This window comes from Nerophis lumbriciformis, linkage group LG06, assembly GCF_033978685.3.
Source record: "Nerophis lumbriciformis linkage group LG06, RoL_Nlum_v2.1, whole genome shotgun sequence".
NCBI classification, from domain to species: domain Eukaryota; kingdom Metazoa; phylum Chordata; class Actinopteri; order Syngnathiformes; family Syngnathidae; genus Nerophis; species Nerophis lumbriciformis.
Genome location: NC_084553.2, coordinates 50,713,183 through 50,727,023, shown reverse-complemented (window position 1 = coordinate 50,727,023; position 13,841 = coordinate 50,713,183). Strand labels below are relative to the sequence as shown.

Sequence of the window (13,841 nt, the reverse complement as noted above, 5' to 3'; positions counted from 1 at the left end):
ATGGAAATGGGGTTTGTATGTTGTGCAAAGGACATTTCATAATTTTTGGAAGTTCATCTTGTATTTGACATTGTTTATAGGGTTAGGCACAATACGTGTTCAACTTCAGCCTAAACCCTTTTGGTCTGCAACATTTTCAATTTATGAACGTACAACTGTTTGTTTATTTTGTTGACCACTGACCGAAGAAATAATAAACTAAACTAAACTAAAACTCATTTCCAGTGGATAGTACGTCTATCCTGCTACACAAGCTGTACACTGATTACTCTTCACTGTTTATAGTTTTGACGATGGTTGCTGAAATGTGTGGTGTGTTTCTGTGTGCATTAAACAGGGGCAGGATTGGTGTTCATCATCTACCCAGAAGCCATTTCTACCCTGCCCGGCTCAACATTTTGGGCTATTGTGTTCTTCATCATGCTGCTGACTCTCGGCATCGACAGTTCGGTGAGTCCAAAACCATTTGCAGCCTTTAAAACAGGGGTCTCAAACACGCGGCCCGCAAGACGTTATTTTGCGGCCCCCAATTGAATATGAAAGTTTAATGTTAGTGCGGCCCGCAAGTTTTAAATGAATGGCGCTTAACACAATTGTGTGCGGCGCTGAAGTAATCTACCAATCACAGTGTGGTATAAACTGCCTTTAGTGTCCTCTAGAACCTGTCACCGCACCGTCTTTTTCTCCATACAAACAGCGTGCCGGCCCAGACACATGTTGTATGAGGCTTCAGCAGGCACACACAAGTGATTGCAAGACATACTTGAGGAACAGCCATACAGGTCACACTGAGGGTGGTCGTATCAACAACTTTAACACTCTTACAAATATGCGCCACACTGTGAATCCACACCAAACAAGAATGACAAACACATTTCGGGAGAACATCCGCACCTAAACACAACATAAACACAACAGAACAAATACCCAGAATCCTTTGCAGCCTTACTCTTCCGAGCTACAATATACACTCCCGCTACCACCAACCCCGCCTCCTCCCAACCCCGCCCACTTCAACCCCCTTTACTAGCTCCTGTAATTTCAATAAACCCGAATGAATAAATAATATGTTAGTGTGTTCTAAGTAATCTACTTTATGAATAATCCTTATAGGTCTTTTCTGTAGTTGATACAGAGAAAGTTGCGGTGCACAAGGAATACAATTTGAAACGTCATTATACAACTAGACATGCTGAGGAGTATGCAAAATACCAGGGAGATGAGAGTGAACCGGGTTGCAAATTTTAAAACCAGTCTACTGAGGCAACAAGATTTCGTCAAGAAAGCAACCAAAAAGAGCGATGCAGCAGTCAAAGCTAGCTACAAGGGGAGTGAGATGATTGCTAGGGCGGGAAAGCCATTCAAAGAAGGTGAATTCATTAAAAAGTGCATGTTATTTTTTTTTTAAGAAATCTTTTCTTGCGGCCCAGCCTCACCCAGTCTCTGCATCCAGTGGCCCCTAGGTAAATTGAGTTTGAGACCCCTGCTTTAAAAGATACGACATGGATAGCAAATGTGAATGCGCGGTTATTGTTAGACCTTAAAAAACAGGTGTGGGAGAAAAAGCATTGAAAAAGTGAAAGATGAATGTGGTGTGTTACTGTATGCACTGCAAAAACCGAAATCGAAGTAAGATTAAATATCTCAAATAAGGGTGATATTTGCTTATTTTCTGTCTGATAAGATAATTCTTCTCACTAAGCAGATTTTATGTTAGAGTGTTGTACTTGTTTTAAGGGTTTTGGTCCTAAATTATCTCAGTAAGATATTACAGCTTGTCAGAGGTGGGTAGAGTAGCCAGAAATTGTACTCAAGTAAGAGTACTGTTACTTTAGAGATTTATTACTCAAGTAAAAGTAAGGAGTAGTCACCCAAATATTTACTTGAGTAAAAGTAAAAAGTATGTTGTGAAAAAACTACTCAAGTACTGAGTAACTGATGAGTAACATACACACTCATATCATATCATACATATATATATATATATATATATATATATATATATATATATATACACATATACTAAATATATACATACATTGATATATACAGTATATAATTTATATTTATTTATTTTGCTGTTTTTGTTTACATGTTAAAGGTGTTTTAATGAATATACATGCATGTTTAACATATAGATTCCTTTCTTTCATGAAGTCTAGAATATAAGTTGGTGTATTACCTGATTCTGATGACTTGCGTTGATTGTAATCAGACAGTAGTGCTGATAACGTACACGTTTTCAAATAGAGGAGAAGAAAAGTTCCTCCTTTCTGTCTAATACCACATGAAAGTGCTGGGTTTTTGGCATCTTATTTGTCCAGCTTCCATATTTGTTTTTATACACTTTACAAGAAATATATTGGCGGCAAACTCTGTAGCTTGCTAGCTTGTTTGCGCTGGCTTTCGGAGACTGTTTTGAAAGCGCAGGCGCGATGGAGCGGCACTTTTATTGTGAAGACAGGAACGTCCTCATGTGCGTTCAGTCTTTAGGCTTTTGACGGGATGTACGGTTGAAATAAAAAAGTATCTTTTTTCCTTCACACTTTTGATTGATTGATTGAAACTTTTATTAGTAGATTGCACAGTACAGTACATATTCCATACAATTGACCACTAAATGGTAACACCCCAATACGTTTTTCAACTTGTTTAAGTCAGGTCATGTGACCACCTGGCTCTGTTTGATTGGTCCAACGTCACCAGTTGACTGCATCTGATTGGTGGAACGAAGTGAAACGTCACCAGTAAGGGCAGGCACTTTGAAGGTCTGTCTGACAGACCAAAACAAACAAAGCGTGCATTAACAGATCGATAAAAATTAGTAGCGAGTAGCGAGCTGAATGTAGATAAAAGTAGCGGAGTAAAAGTAGCGTTCCTTCTCTATAAATATACTTAAGTAAAAGTAAAAGTATGTTGCATTAAAACTACTCTTAGAAGTGCAATTTATCCCAAAAGTTACTCAAGTAGATGTAACGGAGTAAATGTAGCGCGTTACTACCCACCTCTGCAGCTTGTTGCTGAGATTTTATGACCTATATTGAGTAAAACATGCTTGAAACTAGAATATCAACTGTTGCAAAGCTGTGTCATCAACACTCACAAGTATAAAACTACTTTTTTAAAGTAATAATTTCTTATTTCAAGCAAAAAAAAAAAAATCATGACTTTGACACAATTGTGTCTCATATTAAAACAGATGACAGCCAAATGGACTTTGCTGTTTTATTTTCAATGAAACAATAGAAAATACGTACTCATATAGTAGCACAGTTGTTATTAGTGAGAATATACTTATTTTAAGGTATTTTGGGGTTCATTGAGTTTAGCTAATTTTACTTGTTTTGGAAAGTCTTGACAAGCCAAATTTTCTTGTTCTATTGGCAGATAATTTTACTTAGTTCAAATAAAATACCTCTAATTTTTGTATTTTGTATTCTTGTTTTTGAACACTGACTTTTTGCAGTGTGGTTGAGGGATGTCTGTAAAGGAGCCGCATATATGCGCAAGAACAGATAAAGGGAGTAAGTTTCTCTTATTTCGTCAGATGGGCGGCATGGAGGCGGTCATCACAGGCCTGTCGGATGACTACAAGATCCTGAAGAGGAACAGGAAGCTCTTCACCTTCGCCACAGTCTTCGGGACCTTCCTGCTCGCCCTACTTTGCATTACTAATGTCAGTATCAGGGTTCACCGCCCTCACTACTTAACGTCATTTTCAATAATCAGGCTACATCAGGGCTGTCCAAGAAAAGTGTACAGAAAAATTGAAGGATGCTCGGGCCCATTTGATACATGTTGTAGATTAAAAAGATAGTAATGTAGGTCAATCTATATCTGCTAAATGAGTGTGTCTTAACCATGGCTGCGATCGTCCACTAGAGGGTCGCCAAATGTGTGACGTAGCGCATGCCAAATGTACAATTACTAAATGACAAATTTTACCCCAAATGTATTCCTGGCCACGTAATGCTCTGTCTCTGATTGGAATATGAAGACAGAGTTCCGTATATGACTTTTGCTGGCTCTCGTGGCATGCGTCAGTAGTACTTGAAGGTCAAAACACAAGGTTGTGGGTTCAAACCCACGTCGGGGATTACATTTTTTAAAACTTATGATGTTGAAATTGTTTAATTCGCTAAGTTTCAGCATAGTCATTAAAAAAGTGGATTTTTTCATTGTGTTGCTCAAGGTAATATTATTCATAAGGTGCTGGGATACACATGACTTTAGCTTTTCTAAGCACCTCCTGGACCACCAATTTTTGACCTCGGTATTTGTCAAATTTGGCGGTACTCAGTTGCAAAACACGTTTCCACCACTTGGGGCAGTAATGAAAATCTCAAAAAAACAGAAGAAGACTGGAGCTAAAGTCATAGAGAAGTTTCTTCAGCGCAAAAAAAATATGAAGCTGTTTTATTGACAGTTTATTTAAGAAATATATTTTTTTTATTATTTATTCTTCATTTAATTTAGCACTACATAATTGTATCTACATTAACTATTCCTCAGTTATCTATGAGTACTTTTTATGCAGTATGTTTGATTAGTACTTATTTTTCTAATCAGCCTGATCTAAGCCTAAAGTTATGTGTTAAACAAATAATAATATTTGTGATTAACGCATGCTTTTATATCATTTGACAAGGTTGTTAACCTGTTAAAATGTAAGTAGGTTAGATATAATTATTGAATATGATTAAAATCCAGAGTAATTTTACTAATTTACTGTTATTTGTGTGGGTCCCTGGCCCCGGAGCCCTATGTAGTTAAAAAGTTCTGCCCCGAGGTCAAAAAGGTTAAGAACCCCTGTACTTGAGTTTGCTAATAATAAGTTTAGTCAATTGGAAATGCTAATATTGTACTATTCCTGTGTTGCGTTACAGTTCCATTTCTAGTTCTATGGTTATCATCACACTTTTTTTTTTATTTTTGTCGCTACTGCTTATTCAGTAATTAAAAAGTACAAAAAAACACTGTAAAATGTGCTTAAAAAATCTGCCACGTGGTGGAGCCGCGATATATGAAGCGCAATGTGGCGAAAATGAAAAAGAATGAAACAAACAATAACAACATCTTTTAATGAAGCCATGCTGTGTAAAACGGCTTGAAATGGCATTTGTCGCTACAAAAAAAAGCAAAACAAATGAATTAACCAAAGTTAAATAAAAATAATCTATACTGTACAGTTTTAATAAAACTGTCTAAAATGTCACGGGCAGTGTGCGGTTTTTCTTTATATAAAAAAAAAAAAAGCCTCCACAGCTTGAAGATCTTAATCAAGTTAAATTGGGAACAGTATTGCAGCTTCCATCCATCTATTATAATGCGGTCCAGCACAGCAAACTGAGGCCAAGTACCAAAACGTTTGCGAAAGAAAAACAGGCCAGCATGCCTCGGAGGAAACAACCCACTATTAATTCGCAAATTTCAAAGAGGTTCCTTCAAAGGCGCCGCCAAACGAGAGGAGCTCTCATGGAACAAGTTAAGATTGATTGAAGGAGGGCACCCAGGAAATAAGTGCAGATTTTCCCTTCATTGGTTAATTTATTTTCAAACAAATCTTTCAAGGCGTGCTTCTTCCTTTCCAAACAATTTGGATCTCTGCATCTCTGAAGACAGTAGGTTCTCAAACTGTGGTATGTGTACCACTAGTGACACGTGGGCTCCATCTAGGGGTACGCCAAAGAATCACTTGATTAAAGTACCGTATTTTTCGGACTATAAGTCGCAGTTTTTTTCATAGTTTGGCCGGGCTCCGGTGCGACTTATATATGTTTTTTTCCTTTTTTTATTATGCATTTTCGGCAGGTGCGACTTATACTACGGTGCGACTTATACTCGGAAAAATCCGGTACACTGTTTTATTTTCCTACATTCAAACAGTGTTACTGTTCAAACTGTGTGTACTGTCACAGTGGTCAAAAATATTAAATATACTTGCCTTTTTTTAATGAATACTTAAGACCTACTACGCTACTGTATTTCAATGTTGGTCATTATGGTGGTACTTGGAGAGCCAAGTTTTTCCTAAGGTGGGACTTGGTGAAAAATGTTTGAGAACCACTGTCTTAAGAGATCAATCCAAGACAGTAAAATGAACCCTGAAGTTAATTCGATTACTGCTTGCATGCTACCTGCAAAAAAAAATAAAAAGGTCCTCATTCAATTTTTCCTCTTCAGGGTGGAATCTACGTGCTGACTCTGTTAGACAAGTACGCCGCCGGGACCTCCATCTTGTTTGCGGTGTTGATCGAAGCCATCGGAGTGTCGTGGTTTTACGGTATGGAATCCTGCTATGTAAATATCCTATATAGCTTCTTTTTCCCCTCTTAGCAGGGGTCGGCAACCCAAAACGTTGACCAAAAATACAAAAAACAAATCTGTCTGGAGCCGCAAAAAATGAAAAGCCGTATATAAGTCTTAGAATGAAGGCTACACATGACATAAGTGTCTATATTAGCCTACTATCAAAATGACTATGTGTCGCAAATCTTCGTTGACAGAAATGTTAAAATGTAATATTTATTCAACATATTTTTACAACATTAGAAACCATCAGTAAATCAGAGGCTACTCAGAAGGTGAGATAACTCCTGGAAATGACTGTTTTTTAATGGCCAAAGGTATAGATTAGAGATGTCCGATAAGATAAATGCGTTAAAATGTAATATCGGAAATTATCGGTATTGGGTTTTTTATTATCGGTATCATTTTTTTTAATTTTTTTTTTTATTAAATCAACATAAAAAACACAAGATACACTTACAATTCAATCAATCAATCAATCAATCTTTATTTATATAGCCCTAAATCACAAGTGTCTCAAAGGGCTGCACAAGCCACAACGACATCCTCGGTACAAAGCCCACATACGGGCAAGGAAAAACTCACCCCAGTGGGACGTCGATGTGAATGACTATGAGAAACCTTGGAGAGGACCGCATATGTGGGTAACCCCCCCCCCTCTAGGGGAGACCGAAAGCAATGGATGTCGAGTGGGTCTGACATAATATTGTGAGAGTCCAGTCCATAGTGGATCCAACATAATAGTAAGAGTCCAGTCCATAGTGGGGCCAGCAGGACACCATCCCGAGCGGAGACGGGTCAGCAGCGCAGAGATGTTCCCTGCCGATGCACAGGCGAGCGGTCCACCCCGGGTCCCGACTCTGGACAGCCAGCACTTCATCCATGGCCACCGGACCTGTGCCCCCCCCCCTCAAGGAAAAGGGGAGCAGAGGAGAAAAGAAAAGAAACGGCAGATCAACTGGTCTAACAGGGGGGCTATTTAAAGGCTAGAGTATACAAATGAGTTTTAAGATGGGACTTAAATGCTTCTACTGAGGTAGCATCTCTAATTGTTACCGGGAGGGCATTCCATAGTACTGGAGCCCGAATAGAAAACGCTCTATAGCCCGCAGACTTTTTTTGGGCTCTGGGAATCACTAATAAGCCGGAGTTCTTTGAACGCAGATTTCTTGCCGGGACATATGGTACAATGCAATCGACTCCGAAAAATTAGTGCACCAACCCAAAAAACCTCTCTCCCCCATTTACACTCATTCACACAAAAGGGTTGTTTCTTTCTGTTATCAATATTCTGGTTCCTACATTATATATCAATATATATCAATACAGTCTGCAAGGGATACAGTCCGTAAGCACACATGATTGCGCGTGCTGCTGGTCCACTAATAGTACTAACCTTTAACAGTTAATTTTACTAATTTTCATTAATTACTAGTTTCAATGTAACTGTTTTTATATTGTTTTACTTTCTTTTTTTATTCAAGAAAATGTTTTTAATTTATTTATCTTATTTTTATTTTTTTTATTTTTTTGAAAGTACCTTATCTTCACCATACCTGGTTGTCCAAATAAGGCATAATAATGTGTTAATTCCACGACTGTATATATCGGTTGATATCGGTATCGGTAATTAAAGATTTGGACAATATCGGAATATCGGTAAAAAGCCATTATCGGACATCCCTAGTATAGATGTGTGTGTCCAAGTTAAAGGAAACGGCAGGCTGTCTTCTTTTAATAGATTTATTACAATCTTTGGCAAGCTAGGTAATGTTTGCTGTGGTCTGGAACAACATGGCACACAAACAACTATCTGAAATGCAGCCAATATTACATAAAGCTAATGTGTCATGAGACATGCAAAACTAAATTATGTACAAAGATGATACAAGTAAAGGATATTGAATGAGCTCAAATATACCTACAAATGAGGCATAATGATGCAATATGTACACACAGCTAGCCTAAATAGCATGTTAGCATTGATTAGCTTGCAGTCATGCACTGACCAAATATGGCTGATTAGCACTCCACACAAGTCAATAACAGCAACAAAGCGCACCTTTGTGCATTCACGCACAGCATTAAACTTTTGGTGGACAAAATGAGACAAAGAAGGAGTGGAAGATTTTTCATGTAAACAAACTGTTGCGTTTGTTTGTATTTCCCCCCCATCTTTTTCTATTTTCAATCATTTGTAAAAAAAATGCTCCTGGGAGCCACTAGTGTGCCAGTAAAGAGCCGCATGCGGCTAGAGAGCCGCGTGTTGCTGACCACTGCCTCTTAGGAACAAACTCACCACACAGCATGCCTTTTTTTCCCCCTCTCATTTATTTGTCTTGTTAATTGGTTTAGTGGAACAGCGGAAACCGGACCACGGGGAAAGAACAACAAAGCGTTTTGTCCGTTTAATGAATAGTGACACTAAATAGGTGCGATAAATGTGTGTGGGGTGTGGATGAATGGAACCAAGCAATTATTGGATGCATGAAATCCAGATAAGGACCGTGAGGATATAATCTTTTTTTAATTTTTTTTTTTGGAGTACAATAATTAAAATTGTATACAGCGCCAGTCTAATGCATGGAGACACTTTATCATGTTAGTGAATAAGTCCAAAACTTTTGGCTGGTCAAATGTGGCTTTAATGGTCAAATAGGGTTCTTAATTCCCAAATGAAATAACGATTGAATTTAATCAGGCCACTAAATGTCCCTGCTGCCTGTGCCTCTTTTTCTATTAGCGATTGGATTTGCTTAATCACCTAACTTTTTTTCTCCCTGGTTCACCTTTCTGTGACTCTTTGGCTCTGGCGCTGTAAAACTCACGGAAAGGCTCAGTGGAGATGCTTGAAGGGAATTAGGGAGGAAATTGCCCTTTCGAATGCCGGATTGAAACGTGTATTCTTTGATTCCGTTTTACTTTGACAGGATTGCCGATAACGAAGCACACATGACAAGTGTTTGTAGATTTGGAATAAGTCATAATTTACAGTTCTAAAGTTGATGAACACATTTGGGACCTGATCTACTAAAGCAGTCGTCAAATAGTGGTGCAATGCCGGGGAACATGCTTTGTCAGTATCATGGTTCAAAACCCGCTTCGAAAAGCTGTGCACTAAAAAATATGCTCATTGTAGATATTAATCCTGACTTTCTAATTTTGATTTATTCATAAATTAAATTTGCACAAAATGTTACATAATTTTGTGTTTTATATATTGTGCTCCGGACTGAATGTTGCTGATCAGTTTGAATTATTTATTATTTATTGAGTATATTTAATTTTATTTGTTTAGTATTAAATAGCTCAAGTCGATCAAACAGTTGTTATAGTTTAAATAAGTATTCTTTTTTTTTATTTTTATGATATACAGTACAGGCCAAAATTTTGGACACACCTTCTCATTCAATGTGTTTTCTTTATTTTCATGACTATTTACATTGTAGATTGTCACTGAAGGCATCAAAACTATGAATGAACACATGTGGAGTTATGTACTTAACAAAAAAAGGTGAAATAACTGAAAACATGTTTTATAATCTAGTTTCTTCCAAATAGCCACCCTTTGCTGATTACTTTTTTACACAATCTTGGCATTCTCTTGATGAGCTTCAAGTTGTGTCCAAACTTTTGGCCTGTACTGTATATAAATATTTTCTCTTACGGACTAAAAACAATTTTAATAAAGTTATTCTTTGTTCTAAGTTGATCTATATTCCTTTCTTTTTTCATTTTTTTTGTTTTATTTAATGTTAATAAGAAACAATGTTATGCAGAGGTGTACTTATAACAATTTTAGAGAAAAAATATACTATTTTAGTCGCGGGTAGAGTTCGGGGGCACGCAAAATGGGGAGGAGGGGTGTAACAGAAAATAATAATAATCATTTAGAAGCACTGTACAAACTTGATAGCACACGCAAAACTGTTATGCTAAGATTGCAGATTTTGGACCGGAATTAGGAAATTGAAATAAATAAACTTTAAAGGTTATAATGTTGAATTTTGAAATACATCAGTGTATATACATTAGAAATACATGCACCCAATTACTTTTTTTTAGGTTGAATATAATTATGGTTCATTCTGGTAAATATCTTTTAAAAATTATTTATTTTATTTTCAACTCTCATATATTTGGATATTTGCTCATATATTTGGATATTTGTCAGGGGATTTTCAGAGGAAATATTCCCTGAAGAGCAGAGAAACCTGCGAAACAGGCTTGTAGGGATGAAATAGCCTCTGTGTTTTTCCCTGACCTAACATATATTCCGCTCTACCCCGGTATTGAGCACTGTATAACGGATAAACCACAGAAACCTCGACTATATATATATATGTATATATATATATAAAATCAGGGAAACCTGCGAAACAGGCTTGTAGGGATGATATAGCCTCTTGTGTATGCATATATATATATATATATATATATATATATATATATATATATATATATATATATATATATATATATCAGGGATGTCCGATAATGGCTTTTTTGCCAATATCCGATATTCCGATATTGTCCAACTCTTAATTACCGATACCGATATCAACCGATACCGATATATACAGTCGTGGAATTAACACATTATTATGCCTAATTTGCACAACCAGGTATGGTGAAGATAAGGTCTTTTTAAAAAAAAATTAATTAAATAAAATAAGATAAATAAATTTAAAACATTTTCTTGAATAAAAAAGAAAGTACAACAATATAAAAACAGTTACATAGAAACTAGAACTTAATGAAAATGAGTAAAATTAACTGTTAAAGGTTAGTACTATTAGTGGACCAGCAGCACGCACAATCATGTGTGCTTACGGACTGTATCCCTTGCAGACTGTATTGATATATATTGATATATAATGTAGGAACCAGAATATTAATAACAGAAAGAAACAACCCTTTTGTGTGAATGAGTGTAAATGGGGGAGGGAGGTTTTTTGGGTTGGTGCACTAATTGTAAGTGTATCTTGTGTTTTTTATGTTGATTTAATAAATAAAACAAAAAAACAAAAACGATACCGATAATAAAAAAAACGATACCCATAATTTCCGATAATTACATTTTTTAAAGCATTTATCGGCCGATATTATCGGACATCTCTAATATATATATATATATATATATATATATATATATATATATATATATATATATATATATATATGTATGTGTGGGAAAAAAAATCACAAGACTATTTCATCTCTACAGGCCTGTTTCATGAGGGGGGGTACCCTCAATCATCAGGAGATTTTAATGGGAGCATTCGCATACCATGGTTTATATAGGGCACAGAGTGGGTGGGTACAGGCTGGCCTAGGGGCGTGGTGATTGGCTCATGTGTTACCTAGGAGGTGTTTCCGTCTATGGCGGCATGCTGTAACAATTTCGCTGCGCTTGTTGAGGGATGACAGGTCTGGACGGTAAATAATAAACAGTTTCTCTTTCAAGCATAGGTTGCATCTTTTATTACCACTATTGTAAGGTGTGCTGGATGCAAGAATTTGCCATGTTATTGAATATTCAACATTATTGTCTTTGAGGTCCCAAATGTGTTTGCTGAGTTCTGTGGTATTTCGCAGGTTTTTGTTCCTGAAAGAAGCCTTGTGATTGTTCCATCTGGTTTTGAATTCTCCCTCGGTTAATCCTACATATATGTCGGATGTGTTAATGTCCTTGCGTATTACCTTAGATTGGTAGACAACTGATGTTTGTAAGCACCCCCCGTTGAGAGGGCAATCAGGTTTCTTTCGACAGTTACAGTCTTTGTTGGTTTTGGAGTCGCTCTGTCTGGGGGCCGACGGCTCATTTGCAATTGTTTTGTTGTGGTTTGAGATGATTTGTCGTATATTGTTCATGCAGCTGTAGCTCAATTTAATGTTGTTCTTGTTGAATACTTTTCTTAGGGTGTTGTCTTTGGGAAAGTGTTTGTCAATCAGATTGAGGAATTTGTGTCCAATGTTAGTTGAGACGTTTTTGCTGTATGGGGGGTTGTACCAGATGATGTCGTTTCGTTTTCTGTTCTTTTTTGGCTGGTTTCCTGGCGTGGGTTCATAGGTGAGGGTGAAATTGTACCCGCTTTCATCAAGGGCTTTTTGGTACGGGGGGGTTGCTTGGTCAAATTCAGCTTTGCTAGATGACAGCATCGATAGCCTTTTATTGATTCCGGTAGGTATTCTTTTCGTGGTGGTGGGTGGGTGGTTGCTGTCATGGTGCACGTATTGGAGTGTTGTGTTGGGTTTCGTGAATGGTTGGTAGCTGTTATTTCTCAGGTTGAAAGTGACGTCAAGGAAGTTGACGGTTTGCTTGTTGGCTTCAATCGTGATCCGTAGGCCGTTCTCTTTGAAAATTTGGCATATGCGCTTCTTGGTATTCTCGCTGCTCCTTGGCGAGGCGCGACACACTGCCAGTCCGTCATCACGGTAAATACCAAGGTTCAGATTGAGGCTAGCTATATAGCTATATATATATATATATATATATATATATATATATATATATATATATATATATATATTATAATTACAATTCATTAAATATATATATATGAAATGTATAAAAATTGTAAAAAAACATTGCATCTTCAATCAATAGAAAAATTCAATGTGCCACTAAGATCACAAATCATCATTTGGGGTTATCTCTGTCATTTTAAAGAAAAAAAACAAAATGTATCAGGAAATAGTTAAAGGACCACAACCGAGTGGAATCCATTGGCAGGCAAGTATCCAAATGAAAACAGTGAATATTTGTTAGGAATCATATGCTAAATGATTCCGCATGTGAGCTCATTTCAGAAGCAGCGGGGTTTTGATGCGTGTTGTTTGGGGTCTTTTGAGGGCAGATAGTTGGCTTGAATGACTACTTTCATAACTTGGACTGACCCTCAACTCTGACTTGTTTCAGGAGTGGATCGCTTCAGCGAAGACATAGAGCGAATGATGGGCTTCAAGCCAGGACTCTACTGGAGGCTGTGCTGGAAATTTGTCAGCCCAGCTTTTCTTCTGGTAGGAGGAATCTCACGCACACACACACATTTATACACCCATTATCCAGTAGTACCGCCATGCTTTGTGCGAGTTGAAGTCTGTGCCTCACAAGTCAACCACAACTTGAAGTTCAAACCTCCACTTCTGCAAATCTCATGAGGCTTGGGCTAATTAATTGACTACAAAAGTGCGTCTTTTTGTGTTTTTTTGTGACGCCGCCACTGAATCAGCATTAATGACAAAAATAAAAAAGTGTGACGATAACCATAGAACGAGAAATGGAACTGTAACGCAACACAGGAATATTACAATATTAGGATTTCCAATCGTTCACGACTAAACTTACCATTAGTACACTCAAGTACAGGGGTACTTGACCTTTTTGACCTTGGAGCCCAACTTTTCACTACAAAGGGGCCTGGAGCCAGGGCCCCACTCAAATACTAACACCGAATCAGTAATATTATTCTTTATTTTAATCCTACTCAATAACTAAATGTAACCTACATTTGGGGGGCATAGCTCGG

General features: G+C 37.3%; 1 protein-coding gene across 1 annotated transcript in view; it reads left to right on the top strand.

Moving 5' to 3' along the window:
• The window catches only part of slc6a2 (solute carrier family 6 member 2), a 102,540-nt gene that overhangs the window by 72,105 nt on the left and 16,594 nt on the right, over positions 1–13,841 (top strand). Inside the window, exons 9-12 of the mRNA XM_061964532.2 lie at positions 338–450; positions 3,548–3,676; positions 6,184–6,283; positions 13,232–13,332. Coding sequence (XP_061820516.2) covers positions 338–450; positions 3,548–3,676; positions 6,184–6,283; positions 13,232–13,332 — 443 coding nt within the window. The remainder of the gene's footprint in view (positions 1–337; positions 451–3,547; positions 3,677–6,183; positions 6,284–13,231; positions 13,333–13,841) is intronic.